The sequence below is a fragment of the Trichomycterus rosablanca genome, chromosome 22, assembly GCF_030014385.1.
Source record: "Trichomycterus rosablanca isolate fTriRos1 chromosome 22, fTriRos1.hap1, whole genome shotgun sequence".
In the NCBI taxonomy this organism is placed as follows: domain Eukaryota; kingdom Metazoa; phylum Chordata; class Actinopteri; order Siluriformes; family Trichomycteridae; genus Trichomycterus; species Trichomycterus rosablanca.
This window is the reverse complement of record NC_086009.1, coordinates 10341214-10368269: the sequence shown is the minus strand read 5'-3', so window position 1 is coordinate 10368269 and position 27056 is coordinate 10341214. Positions and strand designations below refer to the sequence as shown.

General features: G+C 39.9%; 1 protein-coding gene across 1 annotated transcript in view; it reads left to right on the top strand.

Annotated features, from left to right (window-relative positions):
* The window catches only part of spop (speckle type BTB/POZ protein), a 213257-nt gene that overhangs the window by 85317 nt on the left and 100884 nt on the right, over positions 1-27056 (top strand). Inside the window, exon 3 of the mRNA XM_063018506.1 lies at positions 24541-24806. Within this exon, the coding sequence (XP_062874576.1) occupies positions 24729-24806 (78 nt within the window). The 5' untranslated portion in view covers positions 24541-24728. The remainder of the gene's footprint in view (positions 1-24540; positions 24807-27056) is intronic.

The window sequence follows — 27056 nt, the reverse complement described above, 5'->3', positions numbered from 1 at the left end:
TCAGATAGAAGATGTGAAATGAACCTTTTGCTTATGTGCTCTGTTTGTTGTCACAGTCATGTACAGGTTGAATAGTTTTTTTTAATGTTCACAATTTGTAACTGTAATATTATTTTATATATGGATGTTATATAGGGCCGATCAAGGCATTTTTTAACTGATCGGTATCGGCTTTACTAATGCCGATCCTAAGCCTGATCGTTTTACGTCAGCATGTCCGCTGTGTGGAAATACTTTAAATTGGAAAGTGAAACAAGTGAAACAAGTCCAACAGCGAAGTGTAATGTCTGCAATGCGAGTGTTTCACGAGGCGGTAGTAGCAGAGCTGCGTTCATTACTGCAGAATTTTACTATTTATTTAGTGTGTGAGTCAAGGATCACTCTGGTTTACAAAACAATAACTTTTAATCCGAGTATGAAAACTTCAGGACCATAACATACAGCTTTTACGAGTTTACGTGTTACAAGACTGAACGACATCTCAGTATCAAGCTCTCTGTTTGGCTTAGTTATGTAACCGAGCGTCGTAGTGATGCACTCGCTTAATAAAGAAATAAATACACGGTATATTCACAAATTGTCGGGAGCAGAACACTTCATTAACTTCTTCTGTTACGGTACCGAATAGTGGACAGCTAGAGTCATCGCGTTAGCCAAGCACGCTATTCCATGCACTATGGAAGCCCCAAAGGGTCAAAACACACTCACTTTGCGTAGAAACATCTATCAAATCATTGTCACAATACAACCACAGAAAAGTTTGTTACAGTTACAACACGCATACAAGTACGGTGACTCATAAGAAACAAACCAGATATTATTTCCAAACTATCTACAATTACTACCAGTTTGATACGGCACCTAAAAAATAAACACTCAGCCGAATACAGCGAGTTTATTATTATATGATGAGAAGAGGAACCGGCTGTCCACTAGATGCTGATTTTCCTCAAAAAGAACCTTCACTTCATTTTGAGTGTTCTAGTTTTACTACTACAAGTTTGTTTACTTTTATTTTGTAAAAATAAAAGAACATTAAGCAATAGCTTGGATGCAGGCAATTTTTTTCCTACAGCACTGCAGAGCTATTTAGTTGTGAAACATATACATTTGAATAACTGTAATGTACTTGAAGTGTGCACTGTGTAAACAGTATTATCTAGTTCTTATCTAGACAATATCTAGAAAATACAAGTATCAGTTTGAGACTCGGTAGCGGATCGGGATCAAAATTAATGATCGGGATCGGGAACAAACCCTAATTTTATATAAATATTAATTATTGTTATAATATTAGTTTACCAGCAGTTATACATTTTTATTGATCCAACTCAGACAGCAGAAGGAATTAATACAAAGCGTAAAATGTGTCCAAACAAAAAACTATTTAACTTTTAGTTTGTGTAAGTCTTTACATCTGTACATCAGTATTTATTAATAAAGTTAAACTCAGATGGTGTTGAATTTGGGAAAGAATTGGGTTTGAATGTGGTGGTATTCGGTGAGGAATTTATAGCTCTTTATTTAAACATTAAACAGTCACGACTGTATTTGCTGAAGATTTCCCAGGAAGATTGACAACTGTATTGGATGTCCATTTGTAAACAATCCTTCTTACTAAAGCCTTTCTAAAATAGATTTTTTTAAATCTGAGGTCATGGCTACTGTCCTTTCCTCGTGGCATGATGCAGACACACACCTGGGTGCTCCAGAACACCAAACTGTTGAAAGGTCTGTTGTGCATTTGATTAGTCACAGCTGGAGGCTAATTACACTCTCAATGATTTTGAAAGTAGAAAGGGTGTAGTGTTTATTATTTCCAATTATTTTTTAATGTCGAGTTACTTTTGGGAAACATGACTTCATATTACAATCTGTTGTTTTTTGTTGTCACCTGCAGGTTATCTGTTTTTTTGTCATTGAAGTTAGTGAGGACCGCACAAGAGTAGAATTGAAAGAATTGTGTGCTTTTATTTTACTATGACTGTAAATATACGTAGCTGTCCCATGCTTTACTTAGTTGTTTTGCTTATGCCTAGTTCACACTACACGATTTTTGCCCTGATTTTTGCTCGCCAACTGGTTGGCTCTAGATTTACCGGCTCGGGAGCAACTCAGCGTTCGCTTGGTGATCGAAACTCGGCCCTCGATTGCTATGTGTGAACTGTTCAACAACTCGATCTGAGCGGCTCGCCGAGCGCTCGGCGACTGAAATAAACATCTAGCATGCTAGATATCTGGATGTGAGTCGGCCGACAGGCAATGAGTGCGGTGTCGAACAGCCAGTGGGAACGCAAGATACAGGGTGACTGGAAACACAGGGGAGAAGTTGTAAAAAAGGTGGGGTTGGGGCAGGGGCAGGGGCACACACTCAAGTTTTACAGTATTTCTGACCTTATTGTTCTCTACAAAACATAACACCAACGTTGCATTGCAAAAAAATATTTATTGACCTCCAACTCACTACAGAACAAACAATCCCTGCTGGTCGCATAGCCCAATCCACTCTGATTCATTTATATTTTTTCTCCTTGACTTTACGCTGCACATCAGCACACAAACTTTGATCGCTCGCTATTTGTTGACGTGCGTTTTTGGACATCATTAAACCCCTCGACACTTCTTGCATTTGTTTTCGTGACGAAACGTAATTTTGGAGACCAGAGAAGCTCGCCTGAGATTCCAGTTGGTGATAGATTGTGTAGTGTAAAAGCCACACCAACTTAAAAGACTCCCGATTACAAGAGATCCAGTTGTGTGGTGTGAACTGTACAGCGACCTGACAACTTGGAAAGTCACGTAGTGTGAACTTGGCATTAGGCATTATTAGGTCAATATTTAGGTAGTATTAAATAAACATGTATTTTAATTGCACTTTCAGTTTGAGTTAAATACAAAGCTTGTTAAGGCCTGCAGAGAGCTGAGTAGTATGATAGTTTAAATTATTATCTGACAGTAAAAAAGGTTTGCCAGCCAGGTGACATTTTAGATTCATGGTTTTGATTGCAGTTGCAATCTGTGTTAACTGTTTTTGAAATTTTCAAATTTAGGCAGCAAACAGGTTAATTTAAATATAAATTCTGCATAATCCTGACCAGTCTTGCAGGGCTAGACTCTTTTACTCTGATGAGATTGAAGTTTGAAGAATCTGGTGGGGGTTTGTTGGGTTGAAATGAAGATTCTTTAGGGGGAAAACAAACTCAGTTTGAATTTTTTGTCATTAGCACTTTATGAAAGCGCGTCTCAAAGCAACTATGGGAGTTGAAATGGACTGTGTCTCAAAGTGCACCGTGGTGTAATAGAAGGTATGAATAATAAGTCGGGACTGCTCGGTGGGTAGCACTGTAGCCTCACAGTGAAAAGGTCTGGGGTTTGATTCCCTGGTGGAGGAGTCTGGGTCCTTTCTGTGTGGAGTTTGTATGTTCACCCAATGTAAGTGTGGATTTCATCCAGGAGCTCTGGTTTCCTTTAGGGCTGGCTCGATACCACTTTTTTATATCCGATACCGATACTGCAAATTGAGTATTTGCCGATACCAATACCAATCCGATGCCGTCATTTCTCCTCTCAAACAACTAAGCAGTAATAATAATCTCACTGCACCATGGTTAAAGTAGCTATCTAAATAACAATGCTCAGACTGTGAAACAAATATTTTAAAGGAATAAATACATAACCAATTAGAATTGACGCAGAGTTGAGATTTTCTGTAAAAGTTTTGTCACGTTTTTAGATTATTAAAAACCAAAGCGTGCTTTTTATAAAACCCTAAACGGGCTAAACGGGAAACGGTGTAGTTTGTTTCATTTCATAACACTAATGGATTAATCGTTGAGGATGTGAGAGATCTCCAAGCTGGGACAAGGTAGGTTCTTTATCTCAGGTGAACGATTTATCATTTATAAAGCGATTTTTATTGTGTTTAAACAGTGTTTTTAGATGTGGCAGTAGTAGATGATTTTTATCGTGTTTAAACAGTGTTGTTAGATGTGGCAGTAGTAGATTATTTTTATCGTGTTTAAACAGTGTTTTTAGATGTGGCAGTAGTAGATGATTTTTATCGTGTTTAAACAGTGTTAGATGTGACAGTAGTAGATGATTTTTATCGTGTTTAAACAGTGTTTTTAGATGTGGCAGTAGTAGATGATTTTTATCGTGTTTAAACAGTGTTGTTAGATGTGACAGTAGTAGATGATTTTTATCGTGTTTAAACAGTGTTTTTAGATGTGGCAGTAGTAGATGATTTTTATCGTGTTTAAACAGTGTTTTTAGATGTGGCAGTAGTACATGATTTTTATCGTGTTTAAACAGTGTTGTTAGATGTGGCAGTAGTAGATGATTTTTATTGTGTAAACAGTGTTGTTAGATGTGACAGTAGTAGAAGATTTTTATCGTGTTTAAACAGTGTTGTTAGATGTGACAGTAGTAGATGATTTTTATCGTGTTTAAACAGTGTTGTTAGATGTGACAGTAGTAGATGATTTTTATCGTGTTTAAACAGTGTTGTTAGATGTGGCAGTAGTAGATGATTTTTATCGTGTTTAAACAGTGTTAGATGTGGCAGTAGTAGATGATTTTTATCGTGTTTAAACAGTGTTGTTAGATGTGACAGTAGTAGATGATTTTTATCGTGTTTAAACAGTGTTGTTAGATGTGACAGTAGTAGATGATTTTTATCGTGTTTAAACAGTGTTGTTAGATGTGGCAGTAGTAGATGATTTTTTCAAACGCTAAAAGTTGAAGTAGATCAGTGTGTTTTAATTTCTGAATGGCTGTTGCAGATGAGTTGTAGATCAGTGGCACATGTTAATGATGTCATCAAAATGCACCTTGCTACGGCAGTTGCTGCGTGAGCTGGCAATAAACGGCGCTCTGTTGGAACGTATCTTAGTGTGTGTTACACACAAACAATGGCCTTATTTACATTAAGCGTTATTTACATTAAGTGTTATTTACATTATGCAGCAGTATCGGATCGGATTACAAGTTTTTTTTCTTCTGATATCCGATCCAGTGATTTGGGCAATATCGGACCGATACAGAGTATCGGATTACTGCCAGCCCTAGTTTCCTTCCACAGTCCAAAGATCTGATGGCTCATGTGTAACCACTAACCACTAAATCCTAATAAACTAACATAATAATAATAAGAATATAGTTATGCACAAAGTGTGGATTAAGATGCAGCGATGTTGTTATCAAAATTACAAGTTAAGTATGTTATCCTTTGTAAGGTCGAAACTGTGTTGTAGCATTAGAAGAAATCTAAAAGGGCGGCACTGTGGTTTGGTGGGTAGCACTGTCACCTCACAGCAAAAAGGTCCTGGGTTCGATTTCCAGGTGGAGCCATACTGGTCCTTACTGTGTGGAGTTCAGCACAACCTGATATTGCAGAGTGAGGTGTGGCCCTGGGTCAGGTGAGGTGCTTCAATTGAAATCGTTTGACCAATCACAGACTAGCTGCTGCTATGACATCACCGATAAAACCGGTACTACTACATGTTAAGCATGTATTATAACAAGGGGATTCAGTGCGTGCACGGAGCTTTTTCTCTGGTTGAGGTTAAAAAATGAGAAAAATAGAAAGAAAGGAGAAAAACGAGAAAGGCCCGGCAAATGTGGTGATGTCATAGAGGGCGGCTAGTTTGTGATTGGTCGAACGATTTCGATTGAAGCACCTCCCCTGTTGACCCAGGCCCACGTGCGTGGAGTTCACATGTTCTTCTCGTGTCTGTGTGGGTTTCCTCCGGGAGCTCCAGTTTCCTCCCACAGAAATTAGAATCCTAATAAACTAACATAATAATAATAATATAGTTACACACAAGGTCTGAGTTAAAACACAGCCACATCATCAAAATTACGAGTTAAATTTAAAATCCTTTTGTACAAAAGAAAAAAAAATAAACGGTATTTTTTGTAAGGTCAAAAAAAACTATATGGAATGCAAGTCATTGTGTCAGAGCTAATATATATACACTGATCAGCCATAAAATTATAACCACCTCCTTGTTTCTACACTCACTGTCCATTTTATCAGCTCCACTTACCATATAGGAGCACTTTGTAGTTCTACAATTACTGACTGTAGTCCATCTGTTTTTCTGCATGCTTTGTTAGCCCCATTTCATGCTGTTCTTCAATGGTCAGGACCCCCACAGAGTAGGTATTATTTAGGTGGTGGATCATTCTCAGCACTGCAGTGACACTGGGTGTGTTCGAAAAGCTAGCTCTCTCTCTACATAGGCAGCATTTTACGTCATCCTGTGCGCGCTCTCGAGAAGGAGGCTGTTCGAAATCCTAGATGCCTTAAAATCCTCACTTCTGAGGCATCTTAACATTTCAATGTTATTTTGGCTCAAGAACGAGTGAGCGTCTGACGCTGCCTTAGTGATCAAGGCAATCCCAGAATTCTTCTCTCACAGAAAAATGAAATGGCTAACGGGGCGGAGAAACGAATGGAGTTATTTTCAAACGTAAATAAAATATTACTCATTTTTAACTTGTATAAACTTGTACCAAGTGTTTTTATTTGCAAGTTCGGGCTTGTCAGGAAATTTAACCATTATCGGTACATCAAGGAAGATGTTATATTGACGTTAGCATGCTGTGCTACCTCAGTTTATTGGTTTTAATGGCAAGATGCTAAACGCGAAATGCTAAACCCGATGGAATCGCTATCTAAGTAGTGCGTTCGAATAACCTGCCTTATAAGTCACTGACTTATTAGAATCCTCTCTACTAAGGCAGCTGCCTATGTAGACAGTAAGACAGCAAGGCAGCTCCCTAGGTTTTCGAACACACCCAATGACATGGTGGTGGTGTGTTAGTGTGTGTTGTGCTGGTATGAAGGACACAGCAGCGCTAACGGAGTTTTTAAACATCTCACTGTCACTGCTAGACTGAGAATAGTCCACCAACCATGTCAGTGTCACTGCAGGGCTGAGAATGATCAAACATCATATATATATATATATATATATATATATATATATATATATATATATATATATATATATATATATATATATATATATATATATATATATACTGTATATATATATATATATATATATATATAGATATACAGGGGTTGGACAAAATAACTGAAACACCTGTCATTTTAGTGTGGTAGGTTTCATGGCTAAATTGGACCAGTCTGGTGGCCAATCTTCATTAATTGCACATTGCACCAGTAAGAGCAGAGTGTGAAGGTTCAATTAGCAGGGTAAGAGCACAGTTTTGCTCAAAATATTGCAATGCACACAACATTATGGGTGACATACCAGAGTTCAAAAGAGGACAAATTGTTGGTGCACGTCTTGCTGGCGCATCTGTGACCAAGACAGCAAGTCTTTGTGATGTATCAAGAGCCACGGTATCCAGGGTAATGTCAGCATACCACCAAGAAGGACAAACCACATCCAACAGGATTAACTGTGGACGCAAGAGGAAGCTGTCTGAAAGGGATGTTCGGGTGCTAACCCGGATTGTATCCAAAAAACATAAAACCACGGCTGCCCAAATCACGGCAGAATTAAATGTGCACCTCAACTCTCCTGTTTCCACCAGAACTGTCCGTCGGGAGCTCCACAGGGTCAATATACACGGCCGGGCTGCTATAGCCAAACCTTTGGTCACTCGTGCCAATGCCAAACGTCGGTTTCAATGGTGCAAGGAGCGCAAATCTTGGGCTGTGGACAATGTGAAACATGTATTGTTCTCTGATGAGTCCACCTTTACTGTTTTCCCCACATCCGGGAGAGTTACGGTGTGGAGAAGCCCCAAAGAAGCGTACCACCCAGACTGTTGCATGCCCAGAGTGAAGCATGGGGGTGGATCAGTGATGGTTTGGGCTGCCATATCATGGCATTCCCTTGGCCCAATACTTGTGCTAGATGGGCGCGTCACTGCCAAGGACTACCGAACCATTCTGGAGGACCATGTGCATCCAATGGTTCAAACATTGTATCCTGAAGGCGGTGCCGTGTATCAGGATGACAATGCACCAATACACACAGCAAGACTGGTGAAAGATTGGTTTGATGAACATGAAAGTGAAGTTGAACATCTCCCATGGCCTGCACAGTCACCAGATCTAAATATTATTGAGCCACTTTGGGGTGTTTTGGAGAAGCGAGTCAGGAAACGTTTTCCTCCACCAGCATCACGTAGTGACCTGGCCACTATCCTGCAAGAAGAATGGCTTAAAATCCCTCTGACCACTGTGCAGGACTTGTATATGTCATTTCCAAGACGAATTGACGCTGTATTGGCCGCAAAAGGAGGCCCTACACCATACTAATAAATTATTGTGGTCTAAAACCAGGTGTTTCAGTTATTTTGTCCAACCCCTGTAGATGTAGATATAGATAGATAGATAGATAGATAGATAGATAGATAGATAGATAGATAGATAGATAGATAGATAGATAGATAGATATTTATAAAACAACTACATGTTATATCTGTTAATGAACTGATTACTTTAAAGCATTGTCTTGTTTACTTAAGTTTGTTTTTTCTGTTTTGGGGTGCGTTTAAGAAAACTCTGTGGTTGTGACTTTTCACATTTTCAGTGCCGTTTATTACCGTTATCAGTGATTATCAAGTTGTCAGTCTTACACCGAGGCCTGAATATTTCATTCAATAAAAAAAATCTGTCCCACCTTTGAATTTGTGCCTGTTCATTTAAAAGAGCATTTGTAAATTAGCCATTGATGCTGAGTGAAAAGACCTGGCTTGAAGTTGACGTTTCAGTGTCTACTGCAATGAACTGTCATGACTGTCATGAAGGTGTTTAGTGGGAGTGATGGCAGGGCTCTGTTCAGGCTCATCAAAACATGTCTTCATGAAATGGCACTTTTTTCAAACCATTGCCGCAAAGTCAAAATCTTATAAATTATTATACATTTTTCATTTTTATTTTATTTTATGAATGTTATCAGACATGGACTCCACAAGACATCTGATGGAGTCCTGTGGTATCTTTTTTATGCATGTGTTATCAGTAAGGCCCTACCTTATTCACGACCTTGAAAATCGTGTCACAGACCGTGAAACGGGCCTTTTACAGTGTATAATGCAATTTGCTGTGTAATTCAAACTTTGTTTCAAAGGTTTGTGTTTAGTGATGTACATTTTTTATTCGCAGTGTTCAAGTGCCTCATGTTTACTGGTTAACTTAATGAGACGGCCCTAGCAATCGCTTAGTCAAATTGTCCAAGATGTCAAAGTGTAAAGCAGCTAAAAACACGACTCGGGTAACGAAGTTTGGAAAACTCCCAACCAATTCTGTGGACACAGAGGGGGGGGTGTCGAAACACGGAGGAGAATTTTTGTATTTGAGACGACATTAAGCTTTGCACCGTTGCTGGATGTTCTAGGTTTACATTCAACCATTAAGATACACTGTGCTGTGTATTGTATCTTCCATTTATTCTATTATTTAATTCATGAGTGTAATTAAATGACTTATTATAAAACGGATAGTTCCGGTCCTAAAATCTGATTGGCTGAGCCGCGTTCGAAGCCGTTTAAAATCCCCGATATACGCACACCTATGATCACCTCACATCATTCCATATAAATACGCCACTGAAAAGAAAAAGTATTTTAACTCATGTACTATACATGGAAATGTCCAGATTAATATAAACAGTAATCCTAATCAGTAGTTCAAGAAATAGTGTAATAGTGTTTGTGCAGGAATGTTTATTGCAAATGTTCGCCCTCATGTTGCCTAGCAACACTGTTAACGGACTACCTGATTTCGTGGAAGAATGCTTTTTGTAAGTGTTTTTGTAAATAAAAACATTTATAAATTGAACATTGTTGTAATTTTTTTATATTTTATGTTGACCGCTGCTTTATAAAGGCAATAAGCCACTCGAGACCGTGCGTTACTGCTATGATTTTATCACGGGGAAAGACGTTTTAGGCACTCGCGTCGTGCCAAAACAACCTTCCCCGTGATAAAATCGCAGTCTCGAGTGGCTTATTGCTTTAATTTAATCCGCAAAATTAAGCACATTTTCCTGTGAATTTAGGGCCCTAGTTATCAGACATGGACTCCACAAGACATCTGATGAAGTCCTGGAGTATCTTTTTTATGCATGTGTTATCAGGCATAGACTCCACAAGACATCTGATCTTTTTACAATTTTTTGTGGCAAAATTTAAAACTTTACCAAAGTCTCATTTACATTTATGGTGTTAGGCAGAAGCTTTTTCCCAAAGCTACTTACAGTTGTAAATGTACACCGATCAGGCATAACATTATGACCACCTCCTTGTTTCTACACTCACTGTCCATTTTATCAGCTCCACTTACCATATAAAAGCACTTTGTAGCTCTACAATTACTGACTGTAGTCCATCAGTTTCTCTACATACTTTTTTAGCCTGCTTTCATGCTGTTCTTCAGTGGCCAGGACCCCCACAGGACCACCACAGAGCAGGTATTATTTGGGTGGTGGGTCATTCTCAGCACTGCAGTGACACTGACGTGGTGGTGTGTTAGTGTGTGTTGTGCTGGTATGAGTGGATCAGACACAGCAGCACTGATGGAGTTTTTTAATACCTCACTGTCACTGCGGGACTGTGAATTGTCCACCAACCAAAAATATCCGGCCAACGGCGCCCCGTGGGCAGCGTCTTGTAACCACTGATGAAGGTCTAGAAGATGACCAACTCAAACAGCAGCAATAGATGAGCGATCGTCTCTGACTTTACATCTACAAGGTGGACCAACTAGGTAGGAGTGTCTAATAAAGTGGACATGGTATTTAAAAACTCCAGCAGTGCTGCTGTGTCTGATCCACTCATACCAGCACAACACACCACCACCATGTCAGTGTCACTGCAGTGCTGAGAATGATCCACCACCTAAATAATAACTGCTCTGTGGGGGTCCTGGGAGAGTCCTGACCATTGAAGAACAGCATGAAAGGGGGTTAACAAAGCATTCAGAGAAACAGATGGACTACAGTCAGTAACTGTAGAACTACAAAGTGCTTCTATATGGTAAGTGGAGCTGATAAAATGGACAGTGAGTGTAGAAACAAGGAGGTGGTTGTAATGTTATTACTGATCAGTGTACGTTACAATTGAAGCAATTCAGGGCTTTTGCTCCAACTTGTCGGTGATGGGGCTTAAACTCGCAACCTTCTGACTACTAGTCCAGGCTTTTACTGCTCTGCCTCACATATTTTCCTATATTTTATACATGTGAATAAATAAACATGATGATACTTAATGAAAGTATAGCCAGTTGAGTCATTTCACTCCAGTTTCCAAAACCATGATCTTCTTATTCGTTTTACAGCACTGCCACAAGCTCTAGGAAAATTAATGAGTTGAAAGTGGGTTTATTTATGTATATGCTTATTTATTTTTAAGAAACATAGGATGGGACATATTTCCTCTTTTCACACAACATACAAGCCAGAGGGAAAATCTTGTGGGTGGCTCTGCATTTGATGTTTCTCTTTCAAGTCAGAGCTAAAAGAAACTTTCAGACCAGTGCCACTGCGTGTGGGATTCTCTTTCTCCTCCTTCCATTAATTCATTAATTATTTTGGCAGGGTAACAGCTGCTTTAATGAGTTCCTGAAGGGCTAAATCGCCTTGCCTGGCAGCCGACTTCTTCTGCCTCACTCCGAACTCGGCTCTGCTAACTAATAAACTCATATCTGCTGTAGTCAAAGTCGAAATGGACCAATTTTCCTTTCATCCACTGTGTTAATTGCAATTTTTAACAAGATTTAACACACCAGTTTTAATGAGGCTCACTTAAGCTAGTTTTTTTTACCCTATGTTTCCCTTTTACATTGCGTATTTTAATGTTATATAATAAAATTATAATTTAATTATAAATAATTGTAATTTTGTAATTATCATTGACTTTTAACTTCTTGAATGATTATTTTTTAATTGTATGCCACTTTCTGTGAATGTTTTTCAGTTGTGTTCACGTTTGTCTAATTAGATAAAATCCAGTCCAGGGGTCAAAGTTTTAGGACACTTGTATGTTTAGAATAGTGATTCTACGTGAAACCCGTGTTTACACTAAAGAGCATCAAAGCAACACTATCATTTATCTTCTATGTAGACCTGGGATTTCAGCAACAGACACAGAGCATTGTGCAAATCTCAGTGATTGGCCCTAGCAAATCCAGTAAACTAGTCAGTGGACCAGTGTGTAAAATTTAGACAGTAAGCTATATACATTTTGCCCATAAACATTTTATGGCCAGTGCCTCCTCACAATAGAATAGAATAGAATAGAATAGAATAGAATGCCTTTATTGTCATTGCACAGTGCACAACGAAATTTTTTGAGCATCTCCTTGACGGTACATGTATGTACACACAGACATATATATACACATGTATTTACAAAATAAACATATACACATCTAGATACAGAAATAAACGTGTGGTTTTAAGAACTTTCCAGAAAAGAAAAGAAGAAGAAGGTTATTGCACGGTCTCTATAAATTGCACATTATTTCCTAGGATGTAAAGTTTGATAGTTTAGTGTTTTTATGGCGGAGGGGTAAAAGCTTTTCAGGAGTCTGGAAGTACGGGCCTTGATACTCCTATAGCGCCTACCAGAGGGCAACAAGGAGAACAGGTTGCAACAAGGGTGAAATGAGTCCTTTATGATGTTTGTGGCCCGACGCAGGCATCGGGTTTTGTAAATGTTCTCTAGTGAAGGCAGCTCAGTGTTGATGGTTCTCTGAGCTGATTTGATTACCCTCTGAAGAGCCTTCTTGTCAGCCTCAGAGCAGCTGGCATACCACACCAGAATGCCATGGGTGAGTATGCTTTCCACCGTGCTGCGATAGAAGGACACCAGTAGCTGCTTGGACAGGTTGGCCTTTCTTAGTGTCCTTAAAAAGTAGAGCCGCTTCTGTGCTTTTTTCACTAGAGAGGTGGTGTTGGTGGTCCATGTGAGGTCCTGGGAGATGTGTGTGCCTAGGAATTTGAAATTAGACACTCTCTCTACTGTGTTTCCTCCGATGTCTAAGGGTGTAGGTTCCTCTCTCTGTCTCCTGAAGCTGATGACCATTTCTTTTGTTTTAGAGGTGTTGAGTGCCAGGTTGTTAATGGAGCACCATTCGAATGTCCTCGGGACATTATTCAATGTACTGTATATGAAAATTAACTTTAAATTGCATTTTAAAAATGCAATTTCTCCCCATTTTCCTCCCAATTTAGCGCACTCAATTTGTGTTCTGCTGCCGAGGGATACCAGATTGCATCTGAGGAGAGCACGTCGCTGTACACGCCTCTTCCGTGTCGTGCACAGCCCTCATTTTCTTGCCCCTGCATTCTGCATAGGCATCTCTTCCGCCAAACAGGGTCCTTACACAGCATATGAAGATCCCACCCCACACATAGTCCGGCCCCCACCCTGCAGATACGGTGGCCAATTAGTATCTGCTGCAGGCCCGTTTTGATATTAATTGGCCACCGTATCTGCTGCAGGCCCGCTAGATGGCGCCCAGCCGACTGGAGGCAACGCCGAGTTTCGAAAGTTCAAAATCTCTGCGTTGGTGTGCTAGCGCCCACCTGGGCGCTAGTGGTGCACCACCTGGGCACTAAAGTGCATTTTGTAAGTGAGCAAAGTGTCCTGCACATTGATCTAATTGCAAATGTAGGATATATAATTAAAATAACATATTTACCTTTGGAAATACAAATCACATTTTCAATACAAATTTACATTATCTGTATCTACTGAAGACCACGGGAAGACCAAAAGTAGGTCCCCCCCCCCCCCCCCCCCCCCCCCATATGATAATATTGTAACTCTGACTGAGCAGATTAATCTTTTTCTTATTATTTCTTATTTTTATTTATGTTTTAAATATTTTTTTTAATCACTATACTAGGCCCAGCGTTCCCATGCTTTTAGCATGAACTCTATGCTGCTGTATTTCATGTATTTACTAATTCTATGTTAACAGTCAGTCCTGTTACTTTCAGTCCTGTTTCACATATAGCCATCTTCCACTTAGAAACCTTGTAAAAAAATAAACATGGTGACTGAGATTGACCAGTACACATTCTGAGTAGTTAAGTGTGTTACTAGAATCAGTGTTAAACAAAGATAAAAAATGAAGTTTAATTTCATCAAGTTACTACACACAATTGGCACCCATTCAGTGGAATGGCTCAGTAGCTCCTTACATAAGTAAAAAACCATAAGCACTGTTAGCATTTGAACCACAAATGTTAATGCAATGTAGTAGTGGTTGTACAAATCAGAATTTATAAACCTGAATCAGAGGTGGGACTAAAGTTAACTATGATTTTATTTTAGTATCTGTGCTTATACTTTTAATTTCTACTCACTACATTTTTAAACACACTAGTTATCTCCAACTTCACACCCATGAAGGGCCAACATGTGTCCACAAACCAAAAATGATTCAGTGATCACTTTGAGTGATTCAGTTGTCCTGTTGTGTAACATGTGTGTACTACCTTCACATCACTTTTGGTCTTGTTTTCGTTCCACCAAGTACCAAGGTGTGGGGTTTAATATTAGTGCACATGGACATTTGTCAAAAACCTGAATCATTTTCACTTAAATTCAAAATGATTTTGACTTATCAAAATTGCTTGTAATAATAGTCTTTCCTTTGTGTACTGAGACTTCTTTATGTTTTCATTTAATTCAGTAGACATCAGGAAATCACCATGATATAAAGTGTGTGTGTGGTGTGATTATTTTGTGTGTGTGTGAGAGAGAGAGCTGAAGTGTCTAAAGATGTCTAATGGAAGATACTTTTCTCTTACAGATCTGCCACGGTTTTGGCTTGGGCTGTAATCTCTTGTTGTCAAGTGGTCTCTGTGTGTGTGTGTGTGTTGGTTTGTTAGTTTTCCCTCAGATCTGCTGTCATCAGGGCCTATTTACAGAGTTGAGAGATTGTGTGTTAGCTATTTTGTGAACATTATTATGTTGCCACCAAGCGAGTTTCTTGTTGATTAGTTGACAGTTGCAGTAGACATGATACAAATACCACTGGAAATTAAGTTGAGAAAATAGACAAGAGACAGATGAGTGCAGCCACACGATCTCCCTCACACACACACACACAAATTAATTGCCAGAAAGTCTATGGTAATTTAAATTGCAAATGGGCGCCAACTTGTTTCCCAACTTGAGTGATTAATATTTTATTGTTTTACTGAGTGAAAATGCCACCAGTGTTTTTCATCAGCTACAAATAGGACTAAAGTAAGTGTGTGTGTGAGAGAGGGAGAGAGAGAGAGAGAGAGAGAGAAGTTGCCCAAGTGATGATTATCAAATACTGGAAATTGAAAGTTGTGCCTAAGCCTTAATTAAACCGCCTGAGCGTGACTGTATAGGTATGCCAGTAAAAGGTTGAGTTATGCGCTGGACATTTCTTTCTCTCTCAAAACTTTATTGTTGACCTTTTCTTCCTCTGCTATGAGTTGCCATTTCTTTAATTTTTTCCCTTTCACTTCACATGTCACCGTGTTTTTCTGTTTTTGTTCTCTTACTATTAATCACATCCTTCCCATTAACAGTTATGTCTTTGCTTCTTTTCACATTTCCTCCTTCTCTGTTAAGCACTTCTCTTCTGTATTATCTTCCGCTTTTAAAGACGTCCTGTAATTTCTTAAAGGTTCTACCAGGCCATGATCTGTTCTTTTAATTGGACACTAATTAAGGAAAAAAAATGGAACAGTCTGTCTCGCTCATCTGCTTGCCGACAGGGGGGACACAGGTTAAGAAAGAGAGGTGGGTATTTATAGGGTGATGAGTTGTTGTTTGGTTTTATCCAGTATTACAGAGGTACAGAAGAACATTGACAGAATGATATGGCTGGCAAGTGAAGCTTGTGCCTGGCTTGGACGATTAGATGTGTGTCAATTAGGACTTTTTTTTAAAACATAGGATCTGTCTGAAACCTAGTGAGCTGCCTTGTTGCCTACTGCCTACCTAGGCAGCTGTCTAATGCCTAGTTCACACTACACGATTTTTGCCCTGATTTTCGCTCGCCGACTGGTCGGCGCTAGATTTGCCGGCTTGGGAGCAGCTCGGCGATCGAAACTCGGCTCTCAATCGCTATGTGTGAACTACTCAACAACTCGATCTGAGCGTGCTCGGCGACCAAAGAGAGATATCTAGCTTGTCCAATATCTGGATCTGAGTTGCCCAACTGGCAATGAGTGCTATGTCGAACAGCCAATGATAACGCAAGATACAGTGTGTGGGGAAATGCAGGGGAAAAGTTGTAAAAAGGTGGGGCATGGGCGTAATATAGTTTATATCAGAATACATCGGCATACACTCAAGTTTTACAGCATTTCTGACCTGATCGTTCTCTACCAAACATAACACCAACGCTGCATTGCAAAAAATATTTATTAACCTCCAACTCACTATAGAACAATCCATGCTGTTCCTTTTTTCCTACTTGCTTTTACGCTGCACATCAGCGCACAAACTTTAATCGCTCGCTACTTGTTGACGTGCGTTTTTGGACGTGGTATCATTTAACCCCTCATCACTTCTCGTGATTGTTTTCGTGACAAAACATAGTTTGGGAGACCAGAGAAGCTCACCTGCGATTCCAGTTGGTGACAGATGGTGTAGTGTGAAACCCCCTATCACCGATCAGTCGTGTAGTGTGAAAGCCACACCGACTTGAAAGACTCCCGATTACAAGAGATCCAGTTGTGTAGTGTGAACTGTACAGCGACCTGACGACTTGGAAAGTCACGTAGTGTGAACTTGGCATAAGTTAAGAGGATTCTAAAAAGACATCAACTTTTAAGGCGGATTATTAAGACACACTACTTATACAGCGATTATGTCACCACAGTTTTGCTTACGAAGCTAACACAGTTATCCTCAGGCCACTCAAACCAACGGGCTGAGGTGGCACAACACGCTGGCATGCTAGCTAACATCTTCTTCCATGGCTGTTTTTCAAGCTGAAAAGATTACATAGAGGTCACAATGAGGTTGTTCTTGAAATGGGATGTCCATTGTCATGCTCATGGTCAAGTGTTCAAATGCTTTTCCATATAGTGTGTGTGTGTGTATGTACAGTGCATCACAAAAGTGAGTACACCCCTCACATTTCTGCAAATATTTTATTATATCTTTTCATGGGACAACACTATAGACATGAAACTTGGATCTAACTTAGAGTAGTCAGTGTACAGCTTGTATAGCAGTGTAGATTTACTGTCTTCTGAAAATAACTCAACACACAGCCATTAATGTCTAAATGACTGGCAACATAAGTGAGTACACCCCACAGTGAACATGTCCAAATTGTGCCCAAAGTGTCAATATTTTGTGTGACCACCATTATTATCCAGCACTGCCTTAACCCTCCTGGGCATGGAATTCACCAGAGCTGCACAGGTTGCTACTGGAATCCTCTTCCACTCCTCCATGATGACATCACGGAGCTGGTGGATGTTAGACACCTTGAACTCCTCCACCTTCCACTTGAGGATGCGCCACAGGTGCTCAATTGGGTTTAGTCCATCACCTTTACCTTCAGCTTCCTCAGCATGGCAGTTGTCATCTTGGAGGTTGTGTTTGGGGTCGTTATCCTGTTGGAAAACTGCCATGAGGCCCAGTTTTCGAAGGGAGGGGATCATGCTCTGTTTCAGAATGTCACAGTACATGTTGGAATTCATGTTTCCCTCAATGAACTGCAGCTCCCCAGTGCCAGCAACACTCATGCAGCCCAAGACCATGATGCTACCACCACCATGCTTGACTGTAGGCAAGATACAGTTGTCTTGGTACTTCTCACCAGGGTGCCGCCACACATGCTGGACACCATCTGAGCCAAACAAGTTTATCTTGGTCTCGTCAGACCACAGGGCATTCCAGTAATCCATGTTCTTGGACTGCTTGTTTTCAGCAAACTGTTTGCTGGCTTTCTTGTGCGTCAGCTTCCTTCTGGGATGACGACCATGCAGACCGAGTTGATGTAGTGTGCAGCGTATGGTCTGAGCACTGACAGGCTGACCTCCCACGTCTTCAACCTCTGCAGCAATGCTGGCAGCACTCATGTGTCTATTTTTTAAAGCCAACCTCTGGATATGACGCCGAACACGTGGACTCAACTTCTTTGGTCGACCCTGGCGAAGCCTGTTCCGAGTGGAACCTGTCCTGGAAAACCGCTGTATGACCTTGGCCACCATGCTGTAGCTCAGTTTCAGGGTGTTAGCAATCTTCTTATAGCCCAGGCCATCTTTGTGGAGAGCAACAATTCTATTTCTCACATCCTCAGAGAGTTCTTTGCCATGAGGTGCCATGTTGAATATCCAGTGGCCAGTATGAGAGAATTGTACCCAAAACACCAAATTTAACAGCCCTGCTCCCCATTCACACCTGGGACCTTGACACATGACACCAGGGAGGGACAACGACACATTTGGGCACAATTTGGACATGTTCACTGTGCGGTGTACTCACTTATGTTGCCAGCTATTTAGACATTAATGGCTGTGTGTTGAGTTATTTTCAGAAGACAGTAAATCTACACTGCTGTACAAGCTGTACACTGACTACTCTAAGTTATATCCAAGTTTCATGTCTATAGTGTTGTCCCATGAAAAGATATAATGAAATATTTGCAGAAATGTGAGGGGTGTACTCACTTTTGTGATACACTGTATGTGTTATGCATTCTTTTCTTCATCTAGTTGTATCCAGTTCCCCCAGATTTATCACTCCTTATTGCTGCAGACCCTTACTGTGACCGAAACCTAACACAAGCCTTCTCCTACACGTAGCCAACCGCTTTTTTTCACCTGCCCAAAGCAGCTTAACACAGGGAGCAGTCAAGTCAAATTCATTTGTATAGTGCTTTTTACAGTAGTCATCGTCTCAAAGCAACTTTACAGAATCCAGGACCGACAGACCAAAAACCCCTGTTGAACAAGCCAGGGGCGACATTGGCAAGAAAAACTTCCTTAAAATTACAGGAAGAAAGCTTGAGAGGAACCAGACTCAGCATTGCATATGAAGAGCCATACGCTTCTCTCTATTAGTCACACACTGATGTCCCTGATGTTAATCCCTGTGTGTTCAGGTGCAAGGCTACAGCAATAATGAGCAATCCTTTTAGCCCTCCCACTCTCAGACATAGCCAATCATGTCTGTGCATCCAGTAGCAGAGATTTGAACTTGAAAACTTAAGCTCTCAACTGTGGTGGGCTAGAGCATTAGAGCAATTAATATTTTACTTCTTTTACCTTCCAAGCCTAACTGTCTTTTCCAATGAACTATTTATTTATATTATGTTTTTTTTTAATATAATATGCTTTAATAAGAGCTTTAGTTTAGTTATATGGGCTTTGAGTCAGAGGTTAGGTTTGATTTAGTTGAGGGTCTATTTTAGCATCAAGGTACTCAAATTTTCTTTAGCACCAAAGTTAAAGAGCATAATTGTATTTTTCCTGTTTTGACATTTAAAAGAATCACAGAGAAGACCATAGTTTGGAAAATTATGATCTTTATTTGGAGAAACATTTCCTGACTCCTGAATCCTTTGCTATTAATAGAACTGGTTTAGTGTTATTATGTGTCTACAAATAAATTAGTTTGTTACTTTATCTGGCTAAATATGAATATTAATAGCGAGTGCAATTTATATTACTTAAAACTGCTAACAAATAATATAATAAAAATGATTATTTCTGTGTATGCAATTTTTGCATACATTGCTACAGGCTTATGCAATTGTTTAAAACTCCTAGTCAAATGCCATGTGTTCTACAGTTTCTACAACAAACCTCTGCACATTTCAATGCACTATTACAGTTTAATTATAATTTTATACAGTTTACAATTTAACATGACATTTTTGTGTGCCGTGCAATAATTATAGCATGTTTAACATTCTATGTTTTCATGTTAGATTATCAAAGTAATATAAATTTTACACGGCAATTTCAGGGATATTCTGCTAGCACACCAGCGCTGAGATTCTGAACTCCTCGGTTCGAAACTTGGCGTTGCCACCGGTTGGCTGGGCGCCATCTCTTGGGCATAATTGGCAGTGCCTGCAGGGAAGGATGACCAGATTTTGTGGGTGGGGTCTTTGGCGGATAGCGGCGTCTGTGCAGAGTGTATGTGTTTATGTATGTATGTGTGTGTGTGTAAATAAATAAATATATATATATATATTAGGGCTGTCGTTAATCGTGTTAATTAACGCGATTAACGCGTTAAAATTTTAATCGCGATTAAAACAATTAATCAAGACTAAAATTTTTAATCTAACTATTTTTATTTGGCTGTTTGTGCCACATACATGTGTGTCTCTGTGGTAATTAACTGTATTTCAGATGAATTAGGATGTAAAGCGCATGAACTGTCCGATGATAAACTACTTTTAGCGGTTTTCACTTTTTGTTGATGAAAAGATGAATGAAATCACGCAAGCTGTAACGAGTATTTCCATTGGCTGCTAGACCTGTCCATCAAAACCGCGTAGCTCCGCCTCCGGTAAAAAGTGAAGCTCTGCGTGATGTTTTATCTCTACAGTTCATTCAGGTTATTCTATCACATGGTTATAAACATGATTTATATTTGTGATGTAAGTAGTTTTCTAAAAACACATTCGTATCTGATATTTATATGGACTAAGCGTTTACATGGACTGTTTTAATTAACACTTTTTTTATAGCTACAGTCAATTACTTATAGATAATGTCTGCTAACTTGACTGTTTCAGGTATTTATAGATGTTTAAATGGTAATTTAGAACAGTATTTCCCAGTATTCTTTTTGCACAAACACAGTATTAAAGGGTTTTCTTAATAGATCTATGAAATAATCATATCTGTGTTTTGATGCTTTATTGATGCCTTATATTAGATCAAAACATTATGATTGGTGCACCTGTTTTCAGGGTCAGGGTCATGAACAGGAAAAGATCCTCACTTTTGTCAGATAATGTGCTTTCTACAATGAATTTAGATTTAACAATTTTATCATATTTTATGAATGTTTTATTGGTAAACACGTTCTTGCAATAACAATGTGCATAACTGTTTAAATTTTGCTTAATTATTAGTTTGCGATTAATTGAGATGAATACACAGGGCTCTAGACTAACGTTTTGCACTGGTTGCACTGGTGCACCTAACTTTTTTTCTTAGGTGCACCAGCACAAAAGTTAGGTGCACCCAAATTTTCGACCGCATCGCATTTAACACCGCAGTTTTACAGGTTCACTTTTTTTTTTTTTTTTTTATGACTGTCCATACAGGCAATATTGACTTGGAAATAACTAACAATCTGGTCAACATGGCCTCGTCTGATGATCTGTTTGCTGCTGCCTGACAATGAAGGGCAGTGGGGAGAGGGGACACTTGGGCAGTGCATTTGCGGCATGTAATGTGTTTTATAGATGCATTGGGCTTTTTCAGCCTTTCAATTCGAAATGTATTAGAACCAGTCACAAATATACTATTGCCGGCCACTGTCTTCTTTACAGTTAATTATAGTATTACAGACTAATTATAGCACACTTATAAAAATTATAAAAATAATAGAGTAAATGTGTATGTATGTGTGTATATCTATTTATATGTGTGTGTATATTTAAAATTATATGTATATGTTTGTGTGTGTGTTAGAGTGTAATCTTAAATGCAGTGCATTATATTATCGGCTTTACTGAATCTTTTACACAGATTCCCAAAATCGCTTGCGGTGCACTCACTGCGTATTTTGACTACATGTATTCTAATATATTTTGGTCTTTTAGTTATTTTTATATTTTACTTAACGAAAATATTGTCGTGTTTTTACTTTCACTATCGCGGCACTTTACCGCTAGCATTAGCCCCTTGCTACTGTAGTGGGTCGGCTCACCTAGCCGCTGTCCGGTGGGGATGCTGCGGGTCTTTTGCTGTGCGGTGGTGGAGGTGTGGGAATAAAGGCACACGGCAGGGTCGAGTCACTTTAACTGTTTAGTCAGGACTTAAGTGAGCGTTACAACACTTTACAACGCCGAGCTCCAGAACCCGAACTTCCATTCTGGGGACATCCGGCGAGTCTCATATACAGTGTATCACAAAAGTGAGTACACCCCTCACATTTCTGCAAATATTTCATTATATCTTTTCATGGGACAACACTATAGAAATAAAACTTGGATATAACTTAGAGTAGTCAGTGTACAGCTTGTATAGCAGTGTAGATTTACTGTCTTCTGAAAATAACTCAACACACAGCCATTAATGTCTAAATAGCTGGCAACATAAGTGAGTACACCCCACAGTGAACATGTCGAAATTGTGCCCAAAGTGTCAATATTTTGTGTGACCACCATTATTATCCAGCACTGCCTTAACCCTCCTGGGCATGGAATTCACCAGAGCTGCACAGGTTGCTACTGGAATCCTCTTCCACTCCTCCATGATGACATCACGGAGCTGGTGGATGTTAGACACCTTGAACTCCTCCACCTTCCACTTGAGGATGCGCCACAGGTGCTCAATTGGGTTTAGTCCATCACCTTTACCTTCAGCTTCCTCAGCAAGGCAGTTGTCATCTTGGAGGTTGTGTTTGGGGTCGTTATCCTGTTGGAAAACTGCCATGAGGCCCAGTTTTCGAAGGGAGGGGATCATGCTCTGTTTCAGAATGTCACAGTACATGTTGGAATTCAGGTTTCCCTCAATGAACCGCAGCTCCCCAGTGCCAGCAACACTCATGCAGCCCAAGACCATGATGCTACCACCACCATGCTTGACTGTAGGCAAGATACAGTTGTCTTGGTACTTCTCACCAGGGCGCCGCCACACATGCTGGACACCATCTGAGCCAAACAAGTTTATCTTGGTCTCGTCAGACCACATGGCATTCCAGTAATCCATGTTCTTGGACTGCTTGTCTTCAGCAAACTGTTTGCGGGCTTTCTTGTGCATTAGCTTCCTTCTGGGATGACGACCATGCAGACCGAGTTGATGCAGTGTGCGGCGTATGGTCTGAGCACTGACAGGCTGACCTCCCACGTCTTCAACCTCTGCAGCAATGCTGGCAGCACTCATGTGTCTATTTTTTAAAGCCAACCTCTGGATATGACGCCGGACACGTGGACTCAACTTCTTTGGTCGACCCTGGCGAAGCCTGTTCCGAGTGGAACCTGTCCTGGAAAACCACTGTATGACCTTGGCCACCATGCTGTAGCTCAGTTTCAGGGTGTTAGCAATCTTCTTATAGCCCAGGCCATCTTTGTGGAGAGCAACAATTCTATTTCTCACATCCTCAGAGAGTTCTTTGCCATGAGGTGCCATGTTGAATATCCAGTGGCCAGTATGAGAGAATTGTACCCAAAACACCAAATTTAACAGCCCTGCTCCCCATTTACACCTGGGACCTTGACACATGACACCAGGGAGGGACAACGACACATTTGGGCACAATTTGGACATGTTCACTGTGGGGTGTACTCACTTATGTTGCCAGCTATTTAGACATTAATGGCTGTGTGTTGAGTTATTTTCAGAAGACAGTAAATCTACACTGCTATACAAGCTGTACACTGACTACTCTAAGTTATATCCAAGTTTCATTTCTATAGTGTTGTCCCATGAAAAGATATAATAAAATATTTGCAGAAATGTGAGGGGTGTACTCACTTTTGTGATACACTGTACAAAACTAAACTTACGGCAGAACGTTCGAACGTCGCTCACATATCACCGCTACAATATTGTCCCGCCCTTCACTATCTCTGATTGGTTTAGACCATGATATTGGCCTAATGTGTGTCTGTTGTTTTTTTTTCCCTCGGACGCCTGGTCGCACCGGTGCGACCTGAGATTTTTTTTAGTCGCACCATTGAGAAATTAGGTCGCATGTGCGACCAAATTGGTCGCACTCTAGAGCCCTGATACATATATATTAGGGCTGTCGCACGATTAAAAGTTTTAATCGAGATTAATCGCAATTAATTTTGTTCTTTAATCTCGATTAATCTCGATTAAAATTTTTAATCGTGTGACAGCCCTAATATATATATATATATATATATATATATATATATATATATATATATATATATATATATATATATATATATATATATATATATATATATATAATGCAAATACATTTCTTAGTTTAAATTTTGTGACTGTGTAAATTATATTTGTGATAGTTTTGTAATTTTATGATAGTTTTGTAATTTTGTTTTGTAAGACTAGCTTAGCCAAGTTTTTGTTAACATCTTCAGAATCAGAACACTTTATTGATCCCAGAGGGAAACACATCTACTAGCTTAAAACAAAGAAAAAAAGAAGAAAAATGTGCAAGTAGAAGTTAAAAAGTTATTTACACATAATTAAATAAAATATTAAAAAGATAAATAAAGTTAAATACAAAAACGAAAGTAAACACGAACGGGAACTACTGTTGAGGGGGGGGTTGTTGAGTTTATTAGTGTATGTGTTTTTGTAACCAATAAGTTTTTAACGTGACTAATCCTTCCTTCCTTCTGTCTCTGATCTATCTTAGGTTGTGCTGTTGTAGAATCAGTTTTCTAAGAGCTTGCTTGTCTTCTTTTGCCGCTTGCTGAATGGCGTGTGGCTGAACGTTAATTGGAGGAATTCATCTGGCTCTGAGAAGGATTGTGTGTGTGGGTACCTGATCTGCTGGCAGGTGTTGTGCCCCCATTACTTTATACACTCTGTATAAAGCTGGCGATGTCCAGGGTCCCGAGTCCGCCCCCTCCTGCTGAGATGACCAGCGGCCCTGTGGCCGAAAGCTGGTGTTACACACAGGTAAGTTGTGTGTGTGTTGTTGATATTTTTCATTAGTACTATTTGTTTTTCCTTTTTCTTTGCACCCAATTAGAAAATTCTTAATTTCCGTGTGCACTCTGGTGACCTTTGCCTTCCTCACAACATCTTCCACATGCTTTCTCTAACACATGTAAAGCCGCTGATCATATTTTTACACCAGCTAGTGGTGGATTTATAGAGTATCGGTGGATGGTGGATTTATAGGGCAGTGGTTAAGGAACTGGGCTAGTATTTGAAAGGTCGCTGGTTCAAACCTAACCACTGCCAGAGTGTCACTGTTGGGCCCTTGAGCAAGGCCCTTACTCTTTAATTGCTTAGACAGTATACTGTCACAGTACTGTAAGTTGCTTTGGATAAAAGCGTTTGCTAAATGCCAAAAATGTATGTCAGGAAAATGTATCGCCAGGCTGCTACCTCTGTATTCTTCCAACACCTGTGACCAGACAGTAGTCTGGGGGTGGCCAGTGGGAGCGGTTGTTACAGCAACAAGGAGGTAGATCCCCTTCTGACCCTTTCTTCAGACAAGGCCAGTTGTGTCTGTTAAGTGCCTTGCTTGGTCGGGCCTGTGTCTTGGTGACAGTGGACTAGCATGTGCTGCACCATTGAGCGCCTTACTGACAGGAATTTCTACAGTCCCTGACAGAAGTCTTGTCGCTTATCCAAGTTGTAGGAACAACAAATAATAACTTGACTTGTAGTTGATCAATTGAAATCAGAACTGGCTTATATGAAAGGCAAAGCCCTCTAGATTATGCTTATTATACCAAAAGAAAGTTTTGTATCATTCATTGAGTTTTATCATTTAATTAGGACAGAAAGGTCAGATTTTGCTTGGACATAAGTCTTGTCGTATACAAAAATAATGTTGAAATTATACATATACTTTATTTTGAATACACAAACATGCTACAATAACATTAGAACATAAAGTCATGGTGCCTTGGAAAAAATTATTATTATCGTGTATAAGTCATACACGATAATAATTATTTTTTCCAAGGCACCATGACTTTATGTTCTAATGTTATTGTAGCATGTTTGTGTACAATAACTATGGGCTTGGAGGACTGCATCCATATGTCTTGGCAATGACTCAAATAACTTATTGATGAAGTCATCTGGAATGGCAAAGAAAGCAGTCTTGCAGGACTCCCAGAGTTCATCAAGATTTTTTGGTTTCATCTTCCAAGCCTCCTCCTTCATCTTACCCCAGACATGCTCAATAATGTTCATGTCTGGTGACTGGGCTGGCCAATCCTGGAGCACCTTGATCTTCTTTGCTTTCAGGAACTTTGATGTGGATGCTGAAGTATGAGAAGGAGCGCCATCCTGCTGCAGAATTTGCTCTCTCTTGTGGTTTGGAATGTAATGGGCAGCAAGAATGTCTTGATACTTCAGGCTGTTGATGTTGCCATCCACTCTGCAGAGCTCTCGGACACCCCCATACTGGATGTAACCCCAAACCATGATTTTTTCCTCCACCAAACTTGACTGTTTTCTGGGTGAATCTTGGGTCCATGCGGGTTCCAACAGGTCTTCTGCAGTATTTGCGGCGATTGGGATGCAGTTCAATGGATAATTCATCAGAAAAATCAACCTTCTGCCAATTTTCCACTGTCCATCCTTTCTGCAAGCTGTGGGCCTTGGCAAATGCGACACGATTTTTTTTGTTGTCTTCTGTTTAATGCTGGTTTCTGAGCACTAATTCGGCCATGAAGACCACTGCGTGAAAGAATTCGACAAACTGTTCTTGTAGATACGGCGTTTTCTGGTGACCAGTTCTCATGTAGCTCCGCTGCAGTTGAAAAAGGGTTGGCCCTAGACTGTCGAAGCAACAAACGGTCCTCTCGAACAGTTGTCTTAAGGGGTCTGCCTGACCTGGGCTTGTCATGAACGTCCCCAGTTTCTTGAAATCTTTTTCTTATTCTCTCCACTTGACGTTTGGATACATTAAAGATGTCTGCCACCTCAGCAGCAGACTTGGTCTTCAAGGTCTTGATGATCAGCACTTTGGTTTGTGGTGGAATCTTTGGCATGTTGTCAGAGGTCAGGTTGCACTTCACATGAAAGTCTGGTGCGCTGGGGTTCTTTTTATACACACCTGGGAATGTGTTAATTACATTATTTGTCCCAGGTGAAGCTCTAATCTGTGATTGGTTGAATCATTTAAAGACACGACAAGACTTTTGTCCTTGCAAAAACAGATGTTATGGGCTTTACCAAGCTGTG